At 39.5% G+C, this 26,677-nt stretch overlaps 4 protein-coding genes across 5 annotated transcripts in view; 3 read left to right on the top strand and 1 right to left on the bottom strand.

Annotated features, from left to right (window-relative positions):
- LOC127442139 (uncharacterized) overlaps positions 1–26,677 on the bottom strand; it is a 439,805-nt gene that overhangs the window by 152,648 nt on the left and 260,480 nt on the right. The gene's annotated exons all lie outside the window — the stretch shown is intronic.
- Positions 136–18,731, top strand: LOC127442123 (uncharacterized). Of its 2 annotated transcripts, XM_051699930.1 has the most exons (11): positions 136–757; positions 3,227–3,263; positions 4,247–5,063; positions 7,397–7,870; positions 9,085–9,233; positions 9,402–9,618; positions 12,413–12,572; positions 12,704–12,795; positions 12,892–13,567; positions 15,634–15,748; positions 16,375–18,731. In XM_051699930.1, the coding sequence occupies exons 2-11, from the start codon at positions 3,258–3,260 to the stop codon at positions 16,459–16,461; spliced, it is 2,793 nt and encodes a 930-aa protein (XP_051555890.1). In that variant the 5' UTR covers positions 136–757; positions 3,227–3,257; the 3' UTR covers positions 16,462–18,731. The 2 variants fall into 2 exon arrangements, with proteins under 2 accessions (XP_051555890.1, XP_051555891.1); XM_051699931.1 differs by lacking the exon at positions 3,227–3,263.
- Positions 19,396–25,250, top strand: tmub1 (transmembrane and ubiquitin-like domain containing 1). The gene is made up of 3 exons (XM_051699996.1): positions 19,396–19,488; positions 21,488–22,056; positions 24,394–25,250. The coding sequence occupies exons 2-3, from the start codon at positions 21,533–21,535 to the stop codon at positions 24,743–24,745; spliced, it is 876 nt and encodes a 291-aa protein (XP_051555956.1). The 5' UTR covers positions 19,396–19,488; positions 21,488–21,532; the 3' UTR covers positions 24,746–25,250.
- Positions 25,654–26,677, top strand: part of LOC127442135 (SWI/SNF-related matrix-associated actin-dependent regulator of chromatin subfamily D member 3-like) — a 35,751-nt gene continuing 34,727 nt past the window's right edge. The window contains exon 1 of the mRNA XM_051699972.1: positions 25,654–26,564. Coding sequence (XP_051555932.1) covers positions 26,553–26,564 — 12 coding nt within the window. The 5' untranslated portion in view covers positions 25,654–26,552. The remainder of the gene's footprint in view (positions 26,565–26,677) is intronic.

Below are 26,677 nucleotides of genomic sequence, written 5' to 3'. Positions count from 1 at the left end.
TGAAATAAAATAGCTGCACTATAAGTAATTATAAATATAAATAAAATAAAATTATTGTACTATAAGTATTTATAAAATAAAATCTCTGCGTCTAGCAAACACGTGTTTCCGATCTGCCTCTGTTGACTTCCGGAAACATGGCGGACACCGGGGCGTCGGACGACCACTGGCGGAGTGCAAGGGGAGCGTAGCAGAAAGCTGTACAGCCCGAGGTTACAGGCCCTGACAGACGTGTCAGTCGCGGCGACAGGAGATGAGTCTGTATCAAGATCGTAGAAGTAGTGGTGTAGTAGTTCTCATCACACAGTTTTAGATTTTCATCCACTGAAAAACACTGTTCGATTTTAGCACCTGGGGAAGGGACGTGCATGTTGATCAGGTGCTGCTTTGAGTACGGATTGCACCGTATACACGCACTGTACTAGCCATATTTAAAAACACTCGCCATTTCATGACTTTGAACAGAATTGCTCTAGCTTCAACTGACAGATACTGGGAAATCATCAGTGTAGCAGCTGGTAAACTAACGCTCAGCTGCTGCTCTTCCGGGGCCTCACCAGATGCTTCTCAAATTCTCCTTGTACAACAAGCCAGGCCCCGTAAAGGCTTTATTTGAGACTTCTTTTTAATTCCACACCCTTGTTTAGCCGTAGAGCTGTTGAATTGTTTGGGTGGAGTGCAGTAATCTTTGTCAATGCCACCATCTCCTGCGGGTGAAATCCTCCTCCTGACCCTGCACATCCTCTGAGATAAACATGTAAGCTTTCCTTTAACAACAATATTACTGAAAGTGTAGTTTATATTTATGACAATTTTTCAAAGAGGATGTTGTAGCTTCCAGCTTTTGACACTCTTACGTGAGGCATTGACTGATGATGCACTTGTAATTTCAGAGTCTCTGTTTACAGAAATTGAACTCAGTTTCTCAGAAATTGGATTAGACCATAAATGCCCAAGTGACTTCTTGTGGCAGAGCTCACATGGAATTTTTCTAGCAAGTCAAGCCAGGTTTATTTGTGTAGCTGTTTTACAGAAAATTATGCCTTAAATGAATGTTCTGGTGTTGTATCGAATTGTGTTCCCCGTCAGAATCTGTTTCCCCCTAGCCCTGATAGGGTATGAGGTTATGGTTAGGGTAAGTAGGGTAGTGCGGGTTACGGTTAGGGTAGGTAGGGTAGTGCAGGTTATGGTTAGGGTAAGTAGTGTAGGGTAGGGTAGGTAGCGTAGGAAAGGGTTAGGCTTGGGTTTGTGCATGGGGGAACTCATTCTGACAGCGGAGAATGTTACCGTCAGATACCGTTCCCCCCATTCAGATCTTCTGGGGGGTGAAACAGAGTTCGACACATCACCTGTTTCAATTCAAGTTTAGCTCAATCGACAGGATTTGTGGCAGCATAATGTTGATTAGCACAAAGAATTTGTTCCTCATTTATTTTATTAAGAAATTGAGGTTGCGGTATGGCACTTGCAATGGAAGTGAATGGGGTCAAGTCCATAAATAAACAAAACGTATAGCCAAAAAATGTAAACATTATACGTGTTAACATGAGCAGGGATTGATTTACAGATGTTGTGGTATTTACCAGATTACAGGGCTTACTGATGTTGTGTGTCATGACAAATTACAACAAAGTTGTAATAATGGATATAACTTTACACAGATAAGTTGGGATGTGCATGAGTAATCGATTAACCAAGTACTCATTCAGCTTTAATATTAGACTAGTAAAAAAAAAAACTGCTCGAATATTGTCATTTGATTTGCCTTCTGTGGGCATAAAATTAAAACTGCTTCTCTCACCTAAATCTTGCCATTTACAACTGCATAGGTTGGCGCTGTGGATGCATGACGTTGTTAAAGGAATAGCTGACATTTTCTTTGTCATTTTTTTAATCTTGATGTTGTTGTCTATGTATAGTGCTCATTTAAAAAAAAACAAGTTCAAAGGTTGAGGGTTGGACTTAAATTTTTAAGTAATTGTTAGAGTACTCGACTACAAAATGACTAAAAATGCTCATCCCTAGATTCCCTACAGATAAGGAAAATAAGCAATTTTATCATACTAAAATCATGTTACCATGTGTAATGTTTACTTCTTGTGGCACTACTTTTAAATACTTTTGTGTATTTAACTTAGATATGCAAATTAAAATTATTCCAATATTCATAATCAGCTAGTCAGTCGGTTGTTTGAATGACTAGTTGACTAGTCAGTGTTAAGGATAATAATGTATAATTAGGCTCTGTTATGTTCACGTGACCCCAATAAGACGCATATCCTTCTGAAGGATATACAGACACTTAGTGCTGTACTTTATCATGGTGACTAATGGATATTCAACAAATAAATAGGCTTAATGAATATAACATCTTATTGCACATAGCTATCAAAGAAAAAAATAAGAAAGGCTCCAATACAGAGCAGCACAAAACCACTTATGCGCATCCTGAACATAGAATGACGCTATCAAATGTAAACAAAGAGCTTGGGAGTCTTAGGGCGATCCTCGCAGCGCAGTCAAAAGCGCAGAACTGCATGATAATATTGCGGGTACATATCTACTTAACGACATCGAGCACTTCAAACCTTTTTTACTGCAACTATTTATTCAAGCAGTGTCAGACAGAATCAGGAAAAGACTTTAAAGGGATAGTTTACCCAAAAATAATTTCATTTACTCACCCTCATGCCATTCCAGATATGCATGACTTACTTTCTTCATCTGAACCCAAACAAAGATTTTTTAGAAAAATATCTCTGATCTGTAGGTCCATACAATGCAAGTGAATGGTGATCAGAACTTTGAAGGCCCAAAAAAGCATATAAAGGCAGCATAAAAGGACTCCAGTAGTTAAATCCATATCTTCAGAAGCGATATGATACGTGTGGGTGCTTTTTTTTTACTATAAATTTCCACTTTCATTTTCACATTCTTCTTTTTTTTTTGGCGATTCACATTCTTTGTGCATATTGCCACCAACTGGCCAAGAAGGAGAGTTTATAGTAAAAAAAAAAAAAAAAGACTTAAAAAAAGATCTGTTTCTCATCTACACCTATCATATCGCGTTTGAAGATTAGGATTTACCACTGGAGTAATATGGATTAATTTTTTGCTGCCTTTATGTGCTTTGTGGACTTTTAAAGTTCTGGCCACCATTCACTTGCATTGTATGGACCTACAGAGCTGAAACATTCTTCTGAAATTCTTCATTTGTGCTCTACAGATGAAAGAAAGTCATACACATCTGGGATGGAATGAGGGTGAGTAAATAATGAAAGAATTCTCATTTTTGAGTGAATTATCACTTCAATCTCTCCACAGCACCTGACAAATATGGGAATGTTACTCACAGCTGAGTATTTCATTTCCGTCAACGTTCATCTTGAAATGTATTGTTGATGCAATGCTTTGCTGTAAGAACAGCGCATAAAAACACTAAACCTAAAGCATTAAAGAGACAAAACGTCTTGCAGAGGGTTTTACTGTGCTGACTGTTATTCACTGTTAAGCACAGCAAGTTATGATCACACAAAAACGCTCTCTGAGAAGTTGCGTCTCTCAGTGATTTTGAGAGCTTTCATTAAAACCACTAAAAATATTATTGTTAGAAGTTGACCCCACTAATCGACTAGTCAGTTGTTGGATGACTAGTCGATTAGTCAGCCACCCTAGCACATCACTACCCTATTCACTTCAATTGTAAGTGCCTTACATTAACTGCAAATTTTGCTTTTTTTAAAAAAAAAGAAAAAACAAGGGGCGAGTAGAATTATTTTTAGTGGTAATCACCTTTATGCCACAAATGCTACCTTAAATTGTAAACCCGGAACATTCCTTTAATGCCCTAGCAAGCTAAAAGCAACTGTGGCAAGGAAAAAACTACATATCCATTTTTTAATTTAGAAAGAATTATGATTGACACTGTTTCACCTTTTAATTGGGATAAATATATTATAGGAGCCTATTCAGACATGAGGTTAGGGATACCGTCTCCTCCTCAGAGCCCCGATGGAAAGGGTACATCAGTCTCAAGTTACTGTCTATTTGTGGAAAGAGCACCTCCTGCCTGACTCAGTGTGGAGATGAGTTTAGTTCGTTGAAATGCTAAACCATAAAATTACATCTTATGTTTCAGCACTAAAAGCCACGGTTGAGTAGTTAACCAATCAATGTAGAAATTACAGTAATTTGGGAAGGTTTGCTGTGAAGTGTGCTTGATAAAGAATGCAGTTTCTGTTTGTAGGAGTGTTCTCATGAACTTCACCGTTGGACCACCCCATATACCATGCTGGGGCTGCTTGTTCGCCTTGGCCTCTTAACCTGCAGGAGATTCTCCTTGCCCCACCAGCCTTCTTGCCTACTGAGTCCAGGTGCTCTCACTAGTATGTACACCACACGCATGTACGGTGGAGGTGGGGGCAAGCCAGGTCGCCGCATCGGCCTAATGGGAGGAGGACCGCCCATGCTGGAGAACCACCATCACCCGCTTCCTCCTCCTCCACATCATCCACATGTCCATCAGTCTCAAAATTACTCACCCATTTATCAGCCTCGTCTAGATGTCCACCGGCCCCATTTCCAGACCCACCAGCACTACCACACGCACTCGCAAGTCGCTCACCTCCCTCCTCCGCACTATCAATCCCATACACATTTGCACCACAGCAAGAAAAAGACCTGGAACTTCATCCATGAGAAGATGAGCTACGACACCTTCTTCACCATGAAACGGCTGATTGATCGCTCATGCACGGTGGATGAAGTTCTCCGCTGGGTCACCCAGAATCCAGGGAAGGTCTCGCACAATCACTACCCCATCGCTCTGCAGAAGATAGGTCAGCTCCTGGTACTTCAGCAGGCTGAGGGTCAGGCGGGTGGGAGTGGAGGAGCAGGCGAAGGAGCTTTGTCCTCATCTGCTGGTGGAGGCTCGGGGGATAACGGCGTACGACAGATTCTGGATAATCAGGATTTTCAGACGCTCTGTGATGCCATTGTCAATGACTGCTCCAAGTTTGACAATTTCAGCATTGTTAACTGCCTTTATGCTGTTGCTGCCCTTGGTGAGTCCTTCAAGTTTAGACCATTGGCTAAAGTGACCGAGCACGTTCTAAATGCCTTAAACTGCCTTCCTTTATTGAAGTATGGTCATACGTGGTTTAAGCAAAAATCTGCATGCCTATTACCCCGATTTTGCATTGCTTGTAAACACTTTTACCAGTGTTCTTACCAGTTTATCTAGTGTGCTAAATGTTGTACGCATGCCTGTTTACATTTTGACGTCAAAACCAATGAATAACCCGATGATTTTAAATCTCATTTAAATGCAGGTTTCTTATTTTGACTATTTTTAATTTTTTTTGCAAAGGTGATTTGTGATAGTTATCAGTTTATTGGTGTGCATGTAAGCGCGCTTTAGTTGGGTAGTTGACAAATAACATGGACATCAATTTCTTTTTTTATTTTATTCAGCATCTTGAATTAACCTTAAAATAGTCTCGCGTAGCCAGACCTATGACTATGGCAAAGGTCTGGGAACTATAGCAGCTTCAGTTGGCCATTTAGACAGGATAAGCCATCTAAATTGCATGTTAAGCGACCAACTCCAGTCAGTTTTGTCATTATAGGGTGCTTAGGAGTAGGAATATTTATCATACCATAATAAAAGACCGACATGGAAAAAAAAATAAAAAATTATACAATGGAGTCTCCAAGATCTGTTGCACAGAAAACACACTGGAAAATAGCAGAAAATATGTAGACAGTCTAAGTACAACACAGAAAACCTCATTATAGAGAATTTCACAGACATAACTAAACAGAGTAAACAATTCAGAAAATGCAGCTCTGCTCGTGGATATACACTTCACATTCTGCTACGTGCCTCATACGGAACTATGAATATCTTTAAAAGTTTTAATGTCACTAACATGGCAAACTTGGGCAAATTCTGTGACTATTTCATCCTCAAAAGCGCTCATTGGATCAATGCAGAATCTTGTGAACATAACTCGACTTCCAGGCGGACTGATTAAGCGTCCTGTGTGCGTCTACTTGTGGAAGTTCCATCGAACAAGCCAATCAGGTTTGCGCTGATTTGATTTAGAAAGCATTTTCCAGTTTTGTGTGCTATACGCATCAGACTATTAGAGAACAGACTGTGGTCATGCCGGCTGAGACTAAGGTTAAATTTAAAAACTACTGTATGTATAAGGGAAAGTGTATACTTTAGATGCTGTACAGCCCTGCAAAAGCATAACATAGTAACTATACATTTAGTCAAAAACTGGGTTATGATTGATGTTGGGTCTCTTAAACTATGATCTGTCCCTTGACAGATGGGTTTGTCTCAGCTGTGCTGAGATTCAGAATGAGACTATTTTATTATCCACATTTGGCTGGACAGTCAAAAAACATTGCCATTTTTCTCAGTTTCATTGTTGCTGTAGTTACTGCATTTTGGCTTTGTAGGGTAGTTAACTGGTCACCATTTTTAATCAACTTTCTGCAATTTTGCAGTTAAATAATCTTAAAGTATGACATACATTTTTGAAAGTACAGATATTCCTTGTAGTCTCTTAATCAATTTGAAGACACAACGATCAGCCACATCATTACCTGCCTAGTGTTGTGTAAGTCCCCATTCTGAGATTCTATTCTTCTCACCACAATTGTACAGAGTAGTTATCTCAGTTACTGTAGACTTTGTCAGTTCGAACCAGTCTGGCCATTCTCTGTTGACCTCTCTCATCAACAAGGCATTTCCATCCACAGAACTGCTGCTCACTGGATGTTTTTGGCACCATTCGGAGTAAATTCTAGAGACTGTTGTGCATGAAAATTCCAGGAGATCAACAGTTACAGAAATACTCAAACCAGCCCATCTGGCACCATCAATCATGCCACGGTCCAAATCACTGAGATCACTTTTTTCCCCATTCTGTTGGTTGATTTGAACATGATGATTATATGCACTGCTGCCACACGATTGGCTGATTAGATAACCGCATGGATGATTGTTGGTGCCAGACGGGCTAGTTTGAGTGTTTCTGTAACTGCTTGATCTCATGGGATTTTCACACACAACAGTCTCTAGAATTTACTCAGAATGGTGCCAAAAACAAAAAACATCCAGTGAGCGGCAGTTCTGTGGACAGAAATGCCTTGATGATGAGAGAGATCAACTGAGAATGGCCAGACTGATTCGAACTGACAAAGTCTAAAGTTACTCAAATAACTGCTCTGTACAATTGTGGTGAGAAGAATATCATCTCAGAATGCTATTCACTGCTTGACATGTCAACTACCCAGTAACTGTAGTTTGTAGACCTTGGGTATTTTATTATAAAAATACTATCTTGTATCGTTTAATTTATGTATTCTCTGCCGCTTTCAGGGCTACCCAATGACTCTCAGATCGTGCAGGTGCTGGAGGAAGAGTCCCAGGCTCGCCTGTCCCAGTTCAACCAAAAGGACATCTCCATGGTTTTCAGCAGCTGCATGAAGCTGCATCCGTCCAGCCAGCATCCCTTGATTGAGTCGTGTCTTGCTGGGCTAGAGAAGAACATCGAGCGGGAGCGCCACCCCCAGACACTCTTCCTCCTGCTCTCATACTACCGCACTAAGTGGAGAGCACTGCGGGCGGCAGATGGAGCCTCCCCGGAACAGCTGGTTGTGAACCGGAAGATCTTGCGGCTTGTGAAGCACACCCTGGCCAGTGTTAGCAGCGTCAGGGACCATGAGATGGCCCTGCTAGATGAGATGCTGTCAGCATGTGCAAGGGAGGCCAGCAACAAGAGCCTTGAGCTCATCTTCAGCTCTCACCTCTTCTACCAGAACAGGCAGGAGAAGTTTGTGAGCAGCCTCGCAGGTGAATTTAAAAATGATTTCAATTAATTTGTATAGCACTTTTCATAGCAAGTATCCAATTGAACATTCGGAAATTGAAAACAATCAAATGTAAAATTAGCAACCATGTCGTGTGTCATTTTCTGTTGACTGTTTAGAACCAGAGCTAGCAATGACCGATTTGTGAATGAATCACTCAACATAGGGCTGCTCGATTATGGCAAAAATCATAATCGCGATTATTTTGGTCAATATTGAGATTGCGTTTTAATCAGTCTGCTTGTCCAGTCGGGCAAGTAAAATTCTCTTTTACTTGACCCTTCAAAAATCCACTTGGACAAGCGTTAACGTCGAGCCCTGATTATAGTATTCAACATTCTACGATAACACATTTTTCTTCAGCAGTATAGCTCCTAAAGTAAATGTATGTTGTTTTAAAGGAGTTTTAGGTATTATTTTGGAAAACAAGCCAAAAAAGAATAATCAAAAACATATTTTGTTCCAGTGTATAATGGACTAAGACTCTCTCACCTGTATGTTCACTTCGATCCATCTTTAACTCACAAAAAACAAACGTTCTCTTCTTAATAGAGATTGAATCACCGATTTTCTTCATGATAAGATACACACAGTTAACGTGACACATATATTATGATTCACTACGTCGTGAGCCATCACGTTATAATCTAGCTGCAGCAAACGCACGCGAGTGACGAGCGTCCCCGCGCCAGAGTGTATATCAGCCGGGAGAAGATTCAATCTCTTCCCCGGTCACTTCACGCAACTCATAGACAATGCGCTGACCACACAGAAAAATGCCAGTTTTGGAGTTTATTTTCATAACCTTCTTCCTTATTATTTGAACTTTAATAAAGGATGCTTTCATGATATAACACCGGGATGTTTCATTGCGAAACGGAATGCGGCACGATAATCGTTTTATCTCGATTATCTTGTTTTCATAATCGTTGGAAGCAAAATCGTAATTAAAAATAAAATTTGGTTAATCGCCTAGCCCTAACTCAACATGACATTCTTGACAGTATTTTGTAAGTCAGCCTGACAATTAGAGACACATTTTCTAAACCTGTTTGGTTTCAAGAAAAAAAAAAAAAGCTCAATTTAGATTAATTTTTATTGAAATAATTCTTGTTGCCAGAAAGTTAATGGGAATTGTAAGCCAACCTTCAAGCTCAGGTGTTGATTCTAGAATGAAAATCCTTTTATCTTTTTCAGAGGAGTTGCCTAAAAAGGTTGAAAGCATCACACCTTACACCATGGCCCTCATCGCCAAGTACATCGCTCGCCATCGTCTCAGAGAAACACGTCTGCTGGACACTATTGCTGACTTCCTGGTCAAGAAGGGTGAATACTTGGACAGCAAGGTTTGAGAGGATGTAGTCACAGTGTATTTTGATGTGGCCCAAAGTAAAACAATCTAGCTAACTTTCTTTTCTGTCTTATGTAATGGTGATAAAACCAAATGAGCAATGTATGTCTATTTGTCTCAAATGTTTAAATGTATCCCTCTCAACATGCGTTGCTCTGTCTAGGTGATCCAGAAGCTTGTGTTCCCATTCAGTCGTATGAGCTATCGACCGGCAAATGAGGCTCAGTTCTTCTCCAAGTTGGAGATGGCGCTCGAACTAAAGGCTCTGAGCTCTCCCCTGGCCACCGTTAATATCCTCATGTCCTTGTTCCAGCTGGGTCATATTCCAGGGCTTGTCCTGCACCGTGTCTTCTCTCCATCATTCATCAGTAACGTCACCAGTAAGTTGAGTTTATCTCTCCAAAACTCCACAAAACTTTAAAGAACTACAGTATGTTCAGTGTTATGTGATGCTCTGTTCTTAAAGAGACAGTAACCATATTAACAGTGTCCATAACATTTATGCAGTTTTAAGAGACACAACATGCATAAAAATACATGGTACTTGGAGTCTTCTGTGTTTTGCAGTATTAATCAAATCAAAATCAAATCACTTTTATTGTCACACAACCATATACACAAGTGCAATAGTGTGTGAAATTCTAGGGTGCAGTTCCGAGCAACATAGTCATGGCAGTGATGAGACAATTTACAGTAAACATCAGATTTACAACACAATTTAAAATCTAATATACACATAATCACACACAACACAATATACAAATAATAACATACGATGTACAGTATACAATACACATAATATATAATACACATTATACAATAAAATATATATATAGTGTATATATAGAAGGTAGGTAGTAGGTACTGTATTGACATTCAGGCTGTCGGTTGATAGTAAGTTGTTAAGAGAGAATATAATATAATAATAATATAATTTATGACAGTCCGGTGTGAGATATAAGAGTAAGAGTAATAAAGTGCAGTGCTGATGTATTTTGATCGTGGGAGATCAAGAGTTCAAAAGTCTGATTGCTTGGGGGAAGAAGCTGTCATGAAGTCGGCTGGTGCGGGTCCTGATGCTGCGATACCGCCTGCCTGATAGTAGTAGTGAGAACAGCCCATGGCTTGGGTGGCTGGAGTCTCTGATCCTCCAAGCTTTTTTCACACCACCTGGTATATATGTCCTGGAGGAAGGGAAGCTCACCTCCGATGATGTGTCCGGCAGTTCGCACCACCCTTTGCAGGGCTTTGCGGTTGTGGGCGGTGCTATTGCCGTACCAGGCGGAGATGCAGCCAGTCAGGATGCTCTCTACAGTGCAGGTGTAGAACCGTGTGAGGATGTGGCGGTTCATTCCAAACTTCCTCAGCCATCTCAGGAAGAAGAGGCGCTGATGAGCCTTCTTCACAACGGCTTCAGTGTGGATGGACCATGTTAGTTCCTCGGTGATGTGGACACCCAGGAACTTGAAGCTGCTGACTCTCTCCACTGGTGCTCCATTGATGGTGATGGGACTGTGTTCTCTGTCTTTTCTTCTGAAGTCCACCACAAGCAGCTTTGTCTTACAAGGGATCATTATTTAACATTTAATAATGATCAGTTATTTTAATAAACATTCGACTATTGAAATTCCTGAAAATGTACATATCTTATTCTTCTTATTACTATTATCTGGGACGTTGAGTTATGCTTCATGCCACCCTTAAATGAGTCTGTGCCCCACATGGGCCACCCCAGTCAAAAAAGTCTGGACACTGGTGAAGTGGATAGTAAGTCCAGTGCATGTCTCTTTAAAAGACAGAATAGCCAGCCTTTAAAATATGTTGGGTTTCCAGATGGTTCCTGTTCATGGCTTCAGGTTTTTCCCAATGTTTAATGAGCTTTATTTATGATATCCCGGTCACCCAAAAGTAAACACTGAATCTGCCTTGGACTGGTACACTCTCTTGCAAACCCATTATAAGGTACAGAGACAAATAGGGACCTCTGCTGGCTGTTTGTATGTAATATTGAGTGCTAACTGTAGTTTCCCCTGTGCATTGTTTGCTGTAGCAGTATTTTACAGCTATTATACGTGTATAAAAACACATTAATTTTGCAGCTTTTTCTTTAGCCTGTCTGTTAATACAAAGGCCCACAAAAAAAACTGAAACTCAATAACCCAGCACCAAAATTAAATAAAGATTTTTTTTATAGGTGAATCTTGCAAAGTAATGTCTGGGTCATGTTTAGTCAATAAAACTGTATTTTGCATAAAGAAAATAAAGCCTATTGAAATGTCTGGGTCATGTTTCACTGCAAAATCAAAAGAAATTTTTTTTTTATATTTTGCATAAAAAAGCCTATTTTAGGACCATCAAGATTTTTTGCATTGTGACATTATTTTCATGATAATTTACTCCTGGCACATTTACCCAAATTAAATAAGAAAAAAGCTCATTGTAATTGTAGTGAAATACAGTAGTGAAACTCATCCTGTTTGGACACAATTATACAGTAGAAAGAGTGGATGAGTGAATGACTCTTTTCCCCTTCTACAATTAAATTTGAGTTTAAAGGGATAGTTCACACAAAAACGAAAATACTCTCATCATTTACTTAACCTCATGCCATCCCAGAAGTGTATGACTTTCTTTCTTCTGCAGAACACAAACAAAGATGTTTAGAAGAATATCTCAGCTCTGGACCATACAATGCAAGTGAGTGGTGACCAGAACTTTGAAAGTCCCAAATCACATAAAGGCCACATAAAATAATCCTGTGAGAAGCAGATCAATATTTAAGCCCTTTTTTAATCATAAATCTCCTCTTTCACATTCTGAAAGTGAAAGTGGAGATCTAAAGTAAAAAATGACTTGAGTATTGATCTGTTTCTCACCCACACCTATCATTATCGCTTCTGAAGACATGGATTAAACCACTGGAATTTTATGGATTATTTTATGTGATTGTTTTTTTTTTTTTTTTTTTTTTTTAAGCTTCTAAGTTCTGGTCACCATTCACATGCATTGTAATGACTAACAGGCTGGGATATTTTTCTAAAAATCTTTGTTTGTGTTCTGTAGAAGAAAGAAAGTCATACACTTCTGGGATGACATGAGGGTGAGTAATGATGAGAGAATTTTCATTTTTGGGTTAACTATCCCTTTAAGTGTATTCTGTATCTTGCTTTGTAGACAGTCCGTATGCCCTGATTGTACGGCGGTACCTTTCACTATTGGATGCAGCTGTAGAGTTGGAATACAGGGATTACACTGGACCCCGCCTTCAGAACTCACATAAAGTGCTCATGTTTGATCACGCACTAACTGCAGATGAGGTGAACCGCAAATACAGGTGAGTCTGACAATAATGTGCTTTCATCAATAAAAGCAGTCTCATTTGGATAGCAGGACGTGCCAGTTTGAAAACTTTTATTTGACAGTGAAACTTCAGGGAAATGTCAGAGTGTATTGTTTGTATTTCAGTTATAAAGGTCTAGTTGCAGAGGCACTCAGGCAGCTTGTTGGCGAGCATGGCTACAAACAGGATGAAGTTCTAGCACCAGGATATTACACAGGTTCTTTCCTTTTTATAATGCAACCATTTCTGCCACCATATTTGCATTCAAACTTTTGTGTTTATATGGAACGTATGGGCATTTCTCCTATGGCAGATTTCCTGCTATGGATCGACAGCATGGGCCGTGTTCTCCCTATCAGGACTGGGACACCAGCAGCGTCATTAGGCGCAGGTTCAATCCCATGTGTAATACTAAACCTCAAATCTCCTGAAGGGTCTGGCTCTGTCGCAGCTCTCACTACTGAATTCCAGAAGTTCTCTCCTTTTGCCCCTTCACTGGAGGATGGGGGTGACAGACAATCAGGAGATGAGTCTGCCTTCCTCTCCACTCACATGCGCCCCCAAACAGCAGGAGCAACAGCTCAGAGAGTTGGTCCTAATGGAACGGTTCCACTGGACTACAACCCATATTACAAAACTTCAGATTATTACGCAACTCTAGCCAAGGCGCACTCTCTGGAAAGCCAGGACAGCTCCACCCTCAGTAGCCCCTCAGACTGCCTGACCCAGGCAGGGTCTTCTGTTCCTGGGGCCATTGCCCCACAAGACTCCCTCTTCCAGTTCTCAATTGGGAAAATTCTGGAGGATGAAGGGGGTGCTGCCACCTCAACTGGAGCAATCCCGGGGCCAGACTGTGAGATCACTACATTTTATGAAGGTGTGACGTACCCAGAGGGTAGCGAGAGCGATGTAGTGGCCAGTTCTCCACTGCAGCTTCACAACCTAGAAAACCCAGAAGCTGACCGGACCACAGGAGAGCAATTGAAAAGGTCAGTCTGAAGGCTAGCCAGTTAGGTCTGAACCTTAACACAGACTGACAAAAAATCCCATTCATTTTTTCCATAGGCAAATGAATTTTTAACGATAACATACTATCTACCATGAGCTCTGAGGATGTTAATCGATGGTATATGCTTCTGTTGAAGCCATCAGTCCATTTTATTCCAACGTAATTTGTTTTAACAGATTGTGTTTAATTGCGTAATTCCTGGTAAGGAACCATACTACCCATGATCCACCAATCAAACAAGTGCTGCAGCTATTATGAATGATGTAGTCAAGTTGGTCTTCCTACACTCTCAAACTGTGTATATACTGTATTTGTAAATACCTGAATATTTAGCACTCTCTCTCTCTCTCTCTCTCTCTCTCTCTCTCTCTATATATATATATATATATATATATATATATATACACACACACACACACACACACACACTGGCGGCCAGAAGTTTGGAATGATGTACAGATTTTGCTGTTTCGGAAGGAAATTGGTACTTTAATTCACCAAAGTGGCATTCAGCTGATCACAAAGTATAGTCAGGACATTACAGATGTAAAAACAGCACCATCACTATTTGAAAAAAAGTAATTTTTGATCAAATCTAGGCAGGCCCCATTTCCAGCAGCCATCACTTCAAGACCTTATTCTTGAGTACTCATGCTAAATTGCTAATTTGGTACTAGAAAATCACTTGCCATTATATCAAACACAGTTGAAAGCTATTTGGTTTGTTAAATGAAGCTTAACATTGTCTTTGTGTTTTTGAGTTGCCACAGTATGCAATAGACTGGCATGTCTTAAGGTCAATATTAGGTCAAAAAACCTTTCTCTAGACGCTCGTCAGTCAATCATTGTTTTGAGGAATGAAGGCTATACAATGCTTGAAATTGCCAAAAAACTGAAGATTTCAAAAAAGGTGTACACTACAGTCATCAAAGACAAAGGAAATCTGGCTCCAACAAGGACAGAAAGAGATGTGGGAGGCCAGATGTACAACTAAAAAAGAGGATAAGTACGTCAGAGTCTCTAGTTTGAGAAATAGACGCCTCGCATGTCCTCAGCTGATAGCTTCATTAAATTCTACCCGCTCAACACCAGTTTCATGTACAACAGTAAAGAGAAGACTCAGAGGTGCAGGCCTTATGGGAAGAATTGCAAAGAAAAAGCCACTTTTGAAACAGAAAAACAAAAAGAAAAGGTTAGAGTAGGCAAAGAAACGCAGACATTGGACAACAGATAATTGGTAAAGAGTGTTATGGATCTTAACCCCGTTGAGCTTTTGTGGGATCATCTAGACTGTAAGGTGTGTGAGAAGTGCCTGACAAGACAGCCATATCTATGGCGAGTGCTACAGGAAGTGTGGGGTGAAATGACACCTGAGTATCTGGACAAACTGACAGCTAGAATGACAAGGATCTGCAAAGCTGTCATTGCTGCATGTGGAGGAGTTTTTGATGAGAACTCTTTGAAGTAGTTTAAAAAATTCAAATTGTGTTAGTAATTTTTCACTTTATTAATGTCCTGATTATATTGTATATGACTGACACATTGTGATCAATTGAATGCCACTATGGTGAATAAAAGTACCAATTTCTTTCCATAAGAGCAAAATCTGTACATTTTTCCAAACTTTTGGCCGCTTGTGTGTGTGTGTATTTGTTTCTATACTTATAATCAACAACTTAAAATCAATAGTTTTATATTTGATTACATCTTTCGCAATGCTTTATGGGATTATATATTTCATGCCTACAGGAAAGACAGTAAGTACACAGTCTTGTACCTTTGTCCTTTTGTCTGACTTTCCATTAATTTTCAGTGTTTGCATTGGTATGATTCACCTAAGAGCTGGTTGGTTTGGATAATGGCTTAGAACTTTTTTTAAATGAAGGATTTTACTTAGGAATTGCCTATTGAAGAAATGAATGGAAAACCAATTTCTGGAACCAAGATGGCCGAAAAATAATTACAGCAATATTTTCTGCATGAACATTTATCCAGAAAGAAAGTGGGCTTCTTTAACACAAGCTATCTGTCCTTTAACATATGCAGGGTTATAATGTCAGTAAATGATAAATGGCATTATTGCCATAATTCTGATGTGCTGGTCGGATCCAGGGCCATGAGAGACCGCCACCTGCAGTTGCTGGGCTACATTATACTACAGGTAAAAATTACATACACTTATACCACGAGTCTGTTGAATGCTTGATTTTGATTGGTTGAGGGATGTTCTAAGGTGTGCAATTATTTTTCAATAAATGCACGGCTATGAAGTGGTTCCAGGAATTGACTGCATAACGGTTCCAAATCACTTCGCCAAATTATTTCAATAATTAAAAATAGCAGTATAGGCTATTACAGCAAAATAACCATACAAAATAAAGACATTAGTTAAGTAAATCGGATAAGAACGACAACATCTATAATATCTTGCATTTATTTCAGTTTCTGTTGAAAATCGCTCTTGCACTTGTCTCACACACTGACACACATACATACGTACCCACACACAGAGAGACTTGAGTCGTGACCAACACACAGAGCCTTGATGTCAATGCACCAGAAACTTGATCGATACAACAGTTTAATATTTGTGGAAAGCACCCTCACGCTCCCCCTCGCTCTCACACACGGACACACACACACACACACGAACATACTTACTCGCGAGCCTCACACATAGCCCTGATGTCAACGGACCCCCGCTACTTAATAAAACAGTTGTGGGCAATGGAAAAGATTTGTTTTTTTTTTTTACAAATACTCATTTCATTGTGTTGTTCTTTGTAGTTGCCCTATCTGGAGTTGGAGAAGCTGAATGGGATAGAGGAAGTGAAACAGTATCTTCACAAAAAGCTGCTGGAGGTTCCTTTATGACACCAAAAAAAGAGAGTGTATTTGTGTGCTACAGAAAGCATGTGCAGCTTTCAAGGTTTCAAGAGGCTTTGTTGTTTTCAGAAAGACTGTTGTGTACATATGTGTCTTTGTGTGTATGTGAGTGTCTGTGTGTTTGTACACACAGGATGTGAACAGTCCTTGTTTTCAGCACAGAACATCTGTTAATACAAGGAATCTGGGTGGGTGTTATCTTAATTCTTTGATTATAAAGAGGCAAAAATTAAACTGGTGTATGGTATGTAGTAAATTTAACTGTGCCTGGGTTTCTGAACATTTTTACCACATCATAAAGCATACATTACTTACCCCAGCCAACAATTAAAGGCCATTTAGCTTTCAGTAATGGAAATATTGATCATTCAGAGTAATCACAATTCAGTAGAACTTCTGGAATGTTTTTGGTATAATTGGTCATTGGTGTGATCACTAAGGGGTGAGAGGAGCAAGTTGTTTAATATTATATGTGCCCCAGCATTTTCTTATTTTAATTTTGCTTTTGATTGTGTTCTCACATCCCTTTTTTGTCATCACTGTTATTTTGGTGTGTTTAGGTGCAAGCTTGGGAGTAGACACCAAGTTTGTCTTGGGGGGGGGAAAGTATGGGATATAGTATATTTTATGGAAGTGAGGCACCCTGGTGTGAACACAAGTGTGGAGTGGTCTTTTGGTGAGCCACAACGTTTTGTATTTCTTTATTTCAGATGCAACCTCCACAACCACTGCTGCTCTTTGATTTTAAACCTGAAAGAATTGATGGAAGTATATTAAAGGGATAGTTCACCCAAAAATGAAAGTTCTCTCATCAGTTATTTGCCCTCATGCCATCCCAGATGTGTATGACTTACTTTCTTCTGCTGATTACAAATTAAGATTTTTAGAAGAATATTTCAGCTCTGTAGGTCCATAAAATGTAAGTGAATAGTGGCCACAACTTTGAAGTTCCAAAAAGCACATAATGGCCACATAAACGTAATCCATATGACTCCAGTGGTTAAATCCATGTTTTATGAAGCGGTATGATATGTGTGGGTGAGAAACAGAACAATATTTAAGTCCTTTTTTACATAAATTCTCCTCCCTGCCCAGTAGGTGGCAATATGCACGAAGAATGTGAATCGTCAAAAACAAAAAAAGAAGAATGTGAAAGTGGAGGTTGATAGAAAAAAGGACTTAAATATTGATCTGTTTCTAGCACACACCTATTATATCGCTTCTGAAGACATAGATTTAACCACTGGAGTCCTTGATATGCTTTTTGGACCTTCAAAGTTCTGGCCACCATTCACTTTCATTGTACAGACTTACAGAGCTGAAATATTTTTCAAAAAAATCTAAATTTGTGTTCAGCAGAAGAAAGTAAGTCACACATCTGGGATGGCATGAGGATAAGTACATGATGAGAGAATTTTCATTTTTGGGTGAACTATCCCTTTAAGAAATATATGGGGCTATTGATTAAAGTCTTATTAGTCTACTGGATGTGAACTATATGGAGTTACAATGGGAAAAGGAATGTACAGGAATTATATGCAGGAATGGGTTATACCTTTTTATTTTATTTTCTCAGACTGATTGTCACCTTTTATGTCATGTGAGGGGAAAGCAATGCACCCAGTTAACTGCAGGATAATTATTAAATAATGTTTATCTCTCCCATGTGGAGAATGTTGAATTTTTAGATGTGCCTTTAGCATATGTATTTGCCCTCATTGCAATCTTCAGATCAGTTCAAAGAAAAGTTTAACAAAGGTCTTTAGATTAAAATGTTGCTGCAATTCAAAAATAATGTTTATTTCATCATTCAAAAGAAATGAATCCATGGAAAGTGGGTGTCTTGATAGGTTAACATAGACATTCATTTTTGTGTCTGATATTTAAGTATTATCATAGTTTACTTCAGTTAGTACAAAAAGAATTGTGCATAGTTAATTTAAACTAAAGCAGATTTCTCAAGGCCTTGCTTAAATCCACATAAATTGAGGTACTGAAAATTAACAGCATCAATATCTTTAAATCGGAGCTCTAATTGATATAGATGATTTATTTTACGATTGAGTCATCCATGTATCACTTTCTCCGTGTGCATTTGCTTTGCTTTAGAGGGAAAGATAATTTATTATGGGAAGTGAATGTAAGTGGACTGTGTGAGTGAATGTTTGTGTGTCAGGTAACAGGTGGGGAAATGGATAAAATGTCTGTTTATATATACATATTAAAATGTCTATAAAATGATTATTAAAAAAGGAGAAACCCTAGTTTGTCTTTTCTTGTTTTAGAATTTCGTTTTGTGCATATTTCAAGGTTGCTCAAGGCTAGAATTGACATAGTCCTCATTAAAAGTGGAATATGTAAATCTTTGAGATGACTGGCTACTGATCAAAAGAGTTACAAAATAATTCTGCCATCCTCTTAAACATAATGGGAGCCCTGGATTTAGCTTTTGTCTGATCAGGTGGTCGTGGCAGCTCTCAATTAGCCATTTTGTATCCTACAGGTCTAAGCATCTGTGTGAGAAAGATAAGACAGTGAAGACAATATCTTCAGATGATCTAGTTGCAAAATGAAGCTAAGACACTATTGAGTCCCTTAAGAGTTCTGCCTATTCTTTTGCAAGCGTATAAATCCCCTTAGAGCTAAACATTTAGGCACGGTTCCATTGACATTGTTTCCATTTTTTTAAATACTTGCTACTTTGAAACAGAAAACAAGAAGAAAAGGTTAGAGTGGGCAAAGAAACACAGACTTCAGATATTTGGAATTATCATTTTATTTACATATAATTTATCGGTGATTCCAAACATAAACAGTGACTTTATAGTTGGATTGTGCTGATGTCTTCTAGGATTTGTGTGCAGCCAGTGAACCTTTACTTTGACTTGTCTCTTTTTTTTCCTTCTTTAAACCGGAAGTAGTCATTTTTGCACCGCTCTGTTCTTCAAGTGATCAGGAAGCGCAGACGATCAACGGTGCTAATCATGGGCCATCATACGATGTGATATGTCAACGGTAAGTAATTTTTTTCCGGACCCCCATTCAGATTTTGTACAGTTTAAAATCGACTCACCTCAGGGATCTCGTCCAGTTAAGACGTAACTAAATAGCCAGCTGTGTTGAGCGCGTGTTGGCGGCTCGCGAGCTCGTTTCGTGGCTGTAGAGGTGAGCAGTGCGCGAGCGTTTACCTGCTGTCTCACATTCACAGACATTTCAGTGTTTACAACCACACACTTGATTCTCTTGAGCAAAAACTTGACTTAAGAAAAGTTTAGGATTATCCGGTTTTTAAAAATAATGTACTTTAAACGTTTTGCAAAATGTACGGGCTACGTTGCTGTAAACATCTGTTTTTTGTTTCCTGTTCACTTAAGTAATTTTTACAACAAGTTTTCAGGTTTTGACGCGTAAATTCACCTGTCGTTAGTGTATACTGGATGTTTACACCTATCGACATTCATTGTAAATGTATGGAAACGTTACTTTTATATCTGGCGAGTGCTATCCTAAAATAGATAATATTGGTTATTTGTAACTTTGGATAAAATAGCTTTAGTGGTCTGAACTGGTGAGCCTGTTTTGCCCTCTTTGCTCTTGTGAAATGTACTAAGCTGTGGACTGCATGCATAATGAAAGTACCGGTCACCAGGCAGCCTGAGATACGGCCTGAAACATGCTGACGTTCACAGTTAAAGAGGGGGAAATGAGGTACCACTTCACAGTGCCTTTGTGTTCAAATGTTGCAGCTTATGCTTGTAATAGTTTAAAGGATTACTGAAAAACTCTCGCTGCTTACCCAGGTGTGGTCTGGAAAACAAAACACTATTTACAGACAAATTTATGCATGATCATGCTGGATATATGTTTCAAAGATATTGCAAGCTAACAAGGGTTTTGTCAAAATCCCGGCCTAAACAAAGACCAAAATGATTAAATACAACTCGTCCTACAGCTGTTAAGCTACATCCACACTCGGTACAGAACATCAGACTGTTGTCTTTCCTAACTGATCAGACTTTAGGTTTTTCCATAGCAGGCGAACAGAAATCCCAAACAATCACCTTAGACTTACATTGAATGAATGTTCAAACAGGCCAAGACTTTACAATTTTATTTGTATTTTTTTTATTTTTTTATTTTTTTACAAAAACACATGCACAGGGCCTGTAGACTGCCCTCCATCCATCCTTCCATCCATCCATCAGGGATGTGCCATGGTGGTCGACTAGTCGATAAGTGGGGTCAACTAACATTAATCATTGTAGTTGCAGTCGTTTTAATGGGAGACACAATTCTCAAATGATTTGAGAGACACAACTTGTAGGAGAGTGTTTTTGCGTGATGATCGCTTGCTTCCCGTATTTATGAGGTGCTGCGGAGAGATTAAAGTAGTTTGCTGATTCTGTCTGACACTGCTTAAATAAATAGTTGTAATAAAAAGGTTTAAAGTGCTTGATGTCTTGAACTAGATGTTTACCCGCAATATTATCTTGCAGTTCTGCGCTTTTGAATCTGCAGCGAGTATCGCCCTGAAGCACTCCGGTTACATAGAAACACATCGTTCTGTGTTCAGGATGCGCATAAACAGTTTTGTGCCGGTCTTTATTGGAGCCTTTCTTATTTCTTACTTTTCTTTGATTGTTTTGTGCAATAAGATGTTAGTTATTTAGCCTATATTTTTGTTGAATATCCGTTAGATACCCTGTTGAAGTGCTGCGACTGGAATCCGTATTTCCCTCTGAAACGTGTCTGATCGGAGTCACATGAACAAAACGGAGCCTAATTATACATTATTATCCTTAACACTGACTAGTCATTCAAACAACCGAATGACTAGTTGTTTATGAAAATTTGTAGTTTTGCACATCCCTACTATCTGTCTGTCTATCTAGCTATCTAGATATCTTCATTCAAGTCATGTCATCTTTAATGATATGTAATGCAAACCCTGTGTTTGACAGAAATAAATCTTCTCACCACAAATGTAATTAGTGATTGTGAACATGTGCTGTAGGTGCCTAGTCTGAAGTTGCCTTAGTTCAGGACACAGCAGACCAGGATGGCTCTAATAGAGGGGGTGGGTGATGAGGTCACCCTGCTCTTTGGAGTAGTGTTCCTGGTGCTCGTCCTGGTTCTGGCCTGGGCCTCCACTCACACTGTTGAACCCCCTGAACACCTCCTCTCACCTAGCCCAGGGACCGCCCCCTCCACAGAGACTGACAGCCAGGAGCCACTCCCCCCGGGTAACACGGACTCGTCGCCCGGTGGCGTCAGTGAGAATGAAAAGAGTGAGCCTGGAACAGAAGCGGGAGCAGAGGGACAGACCTCAGATGATAGTAGGACTGGAGGAGGTGAGGAAGGCCTCTTGGAGGAAGCAGGAATTGGGAGGGATGGGTTTAGACATCGAGAGACAGCAGGACCCTCGTCTCAGCCTTCAGCCAGTGCACCAAGTGCCACACAGCCTTTGGCTGAAGATGCATCGAACGACACCCAAAGAAACATGGTGCTCAGGCTGAAGTTCTTGAATGATACAGAGAGGACAGCGCAAGTGAATCCTGAAGACACGATTGGATACCTTAAAAGGTAAGTGACTGAAAATGTAAAGTAAGTTTTGGAATTAAAAGTTCTTCTATTAAAGATAAGGTTCTCAAGGCACTCAAAGCATTATATGTTGCTTTTGTCTGTATTAGGTTGATATAATTTTTCAATGTTAAAATACTTTGTCTTATCCCAGGTCAATATGGAGAGACTACTATAAGTAAGTAGCCATTTGTAGGTAAATTTCTCAGAAAAGTGTAAACACTGGCTCTGTGGCACTTTCAAAAAAGTTTGTTTGAGCAACACGATCCGCCGGACAAAGCAACGTTATCTCATCCAATGGTGTGACTTTGGGGTAAGACATGTCTGTCTGGCCCAACTAATGGCAGATGTGGAGGTGTTTGCTAAACAGTCATTATTTTTGCAATTCTGTTGACGCTAGTGGTGCAGAAATTACACACTGTACTTTAAGTGTTCGGTTTGCACCCTAAAAATTAGACTGTAGTTCTCTAGTGGCCTTTCTTGACTTTTATTATTATTTGATTTTCGTATGTGAATTGTATCCTTGGCTACGTACTGAATAAATTGACACAAAGCAACAAATACTGTACATTCTTATGGCAGTCTTTATGAAATCTATAAGAAGGCTTTGGCCAAGAAAATGGCTGCAACAACAGCTCACACACGGTTACCGGCCAGGGACCTTTTGTTCTGAAATCACTTCTCCTTCCTATGCACTGCTTAGCATCATGTTTTCAATCAGAAAAGTGAACCTAAAAAGACCTTCATGAGCCTCATGAGACAAAATTAGCCATCCTTGCAAGCAGTGACCATTTATTAGACATTGTGTTTAACCTTCTATAAGATTACAATCAGACAGAATGACAACAGAAGGATTTTTCATCATCTACTGGAAATATGAGACATTTACTGTGTGGGAGTCCACATAGTGTTTGCAGTAGTTAAGCGAAAGGTCTGATAGGAGAGTTTCAGTCAAGGAAAACTGTTCATTGCAAAGACAGCTTGTGTATATGTGTGAGAATCTGTGCACAATAACTGTTCTATAATTTGTAATGGGCTTTTCTTTTTTGACAAATCGAACTCAAACAGTGCTAAGATTTTTACAAAATAGCTTTGAAAATTCCTCAGAATACTTCTGATGTTTACCTATAAATTGTCTTTTAAAGGACTACAACACTTAAAGGAATAGTTTGTCCAAAAATGACAATTCTCTCATCATTTACTCCCCCTCATGCCATCTCAAACGTGCATGACTTTCTTCTGCGCAACTCAAACAAGAATATTTTGAAGGATGCAAGAGGTGTTTTTGTCCATGCAGTGTAAGTCAATGAAGTCCAAAATATTCAAGGTCCAAAAAGGACATAAAAGTAGTCCCTTGCCTCGAGTGGTTTAAGCCATGTTTTCTGAAGCCATGCGAGTACTTTAGATGAGAAAGTAAAGCATCAAAAAAAAGGCGTTGCTCCTGCATGAGATGCTGAAAAAACAGCGAGAGACAATGGAACAGTCAAAGACGTCCATCTAGCACATGCTTGCACAGAGAAAGGCGGACGTGTTCGGAGTGAACAGCCCCATAGGTGGAGTTATTTGCCTTAGCTTGCTCTTATGAGTGTCTTGCAGCATAAGCATTAGGTACGTACATACAATGGTTTTTAATGAAAAACACTATGGTACCACTGGGATTATGAAGCTTGAATTCCCGGTAGTACTATTGTACTGGTATAGGCTAATGTGCAAAACTAAGCTAACATACTATAGAACGTCATTGAATAGTTTCTTTTTTCGTTTGCTACTGTTATGAACTGGCTGAATCATTTGACTTATCATTTTACGCACTTTTGTTAACACTCAGATATGTTTTTTGCAATAAACAAATAATAAACTACATATTGTGGATGTAGGAGACGGCGTCGATTTAAAAATCGGATTTTTAGTGAATATTTTAGCGAATATGGACTTGTGATCGTGTCGCTTTAAAAGACATGGATTAAACCACTCGAGTTTAGTTGATGGATTACTTTTATGCTGCATTTATGTCCTATTTGAGCTCAAAAGTTTTGGAACCCATTGAATATGTATGGACAAAAACACATCCATCCTTCAAACTAACTAAGCTTTTGTTTCGGAGAAGAAAGTCTTACACGTTTGAGACAGCATAGGGGTGAGAAAATGATGTGAGGATTACGATATTTGGGTGAACTAACCCTTAAGCATATCAGGGAAGGGAAATATTTCAAGCTTCACAATTTGTTCTCAACAATGTTTAGTTAAAATGTAATGTTTTAAAATGCATCAACGAAGCATCTTGGATGACATTTAAATTGTGTCTCGGTATTTATAAACATGTGTTTGGTTGTTTTTCAGGACTTACTTTGCTGGACAGGAGCATCAGGTACGTCTTATTTACCAGGGTCAGCTCCTTCATGATGACGCCCAGACGCTGGCCTCTCTCAATCTGGCTGACAACAGTGTTTTGCACTGCCACATCTCACAGCACGCCACGCGGGCAATGCCTGCAGGGGCACGGGCTGCCGATCAGGTGCATGTGGCACTCAACGTGGGCAGCCTCATGGTGCCTATGTTTGTGCTTATGCTCTCTGTGCTCTGGTACTTCCAGATCCAGTACCGCCAGTTTTTCACTGCACCTGCCACTGCCTCACTTGTGGGCATCACCATCTTCTTTAGTTTCGTTGCATTTGGGGTATACCGCCGTTGATGGCCATTTGTGTGCACTCACATTAGGCATATACATGTTTGCACACACACAGATACACATACTTTGCACTTGCTCACTTAACCAACTCCAGTGGAAATGTCTTCTGGGATTTCTGAACTTTCAGGTTGGTTGAAGGCTGTGATTTCAGAGAATCACACATCTCTTGAGGTTTTGTTTTGATTGTGGTTTTTGTTTGTCTTTTTGTTCATCACTTTTGCCATGTTCATCTGCACCAAGTTTAGGCTTGTGTCACAGATATGCTATATGTTTGATTATTTTAAATAGAGATGCTTATTGTGTCTGTCCTCTTTTCCTTAATTTTCATGTGCATGCTGCCAGTGTGAAACTGGGGCTTGCTTATAAGAGGGTATACAGAATGACAGACTCAAACTGTAGTTACGCAGGGCAGGCAGAACTGCTCTTATATGTTGGGACAATTAAAATTATTTGTGTACTATAAGCTTTTGAAATGGAGAAATAATCTATTAAATCATTCTTTTATTTACTGGTGTCTGGTGTCATTTTTTTAAAGAGATAGTTAACCCAAAATTGAAAATTCTCTAATTTACTCAACCTCATGCCATCCCAGATGTGCATGCCTTTCTTCTGCTGAACACAAACAAAGATTTTTAGAAGAATATCTCAGCTCTGTAGGTCCATACAATGCAAGTGAATGGTAGCCAGAACTTTGAAAGTCCAAAAAGTAAATAAAGGCAGCATAAAAGTTATCCATATGACTTCAGTGGTTAAATCCATATCTTCAGAAGCGATGTGATAAGTTTTTGGACCTTTGAAGTTCTGGCCACCATTCACTTGCATTGTATGGACCTACAGAGCTGAGATATTCTTCTAAAAATCTTTGTTTGTGTTCAGCAGAAGAAAGGCATGCACATCTGGGATGGCATGAGGTTGAGTAAATTAGAGAATTTTCAATTTTGGGTTAACTATCTCTTTAAGTGCGTTACTTCTACACATTGTTTTCATGAATGATTTCTGAAGCCTTGAAGCAACATTTTTTTATGGAAATCAGTACATTAGTATATGTATACATATATGTGGATATGGACATATGTAAATATGGGTACATAGCTTTCTAAGTAGATATCATTTCACTTTCAGCTTCCTGTAGATATAGCTATATTTATTTTTTGACGAGAATGAAAACGAGGCTGTGAGGGATAGACTTGCAGTAATAATGTTGTTGGTGTGTTGTTTGTTCATCAACATTGATTGACAAAACATTGATAAAACAGCATTCAGATGTCCAAAAACTCCAGAAAAGAGAAGTTGTGAAAATGTGATGTGATCTTGAACCTTGATACAGCTTTATACAGTGCATGCCATTAAAGAGTAGATTTCCTCACAGCCTCGTTTAAATTCCTGCGGTACTCTGAAGAAGGTCTGTATTTTTGAGACACACTTTAACATCCCCCTTCTTTGTAGACTGCATTTTTCTTTGAAAATGAAATGAAAATGCATCTCCTTTAGTGTTAAAACAGCGGCTTATGGAAATGTACAGGCTGCATACGTGGGGCATTCCGCCATTTACTGTAGTTTGACGACGTTCCCTTAAAACCATTATTGAATCGCTTGTGTCGGACGATCCCCGCGCCTGCGCCGCTCCGTCTACCGCACTAACCGACGCCAAAACCCGACTAAAATCCCAGACACGGGATTGGGGGAGGGTAGGAGAAGCCCAGAATCTGTCTGGTAGAACGAAGAAGTTGCCGGACACTGGCTGCTTGTAATTTAGTGCTTTGTTTTTTTCTTCCTTTTCAACTGAACTGTGAGCATCAAACTTGCAGCGATGGACAGAAAGGTATGAGTGCAACACCATCGCATCGTTAACAGCGTTATTATCCGCTTCCCTCTCAGCCTCTCTAAAGCAAATGCGTTTTCAGAAATCATTTCAAAGGGTTTCTGGGTAAACAT

This window comes from Myxocyprinus asiaticus, chromosome 6, assembly GCF_019703515.2.
Source record: "Myxocyprinus asiaticus isolate MX2 ecotype Aquarium Trade chromosome 6, UBuf_Myxa_2, whole genome shotgun sequence".
Lineage (NCBI taxonomy): Eukaryota > Metazoa > Chordata > Actinopteri > Cypriniformes > Catostomidae > Myxocyprinus > Myxocyprinus asiaticus.
This window is presented reverse-complemented; position numbering and strand designations above follow the sequence as displayed.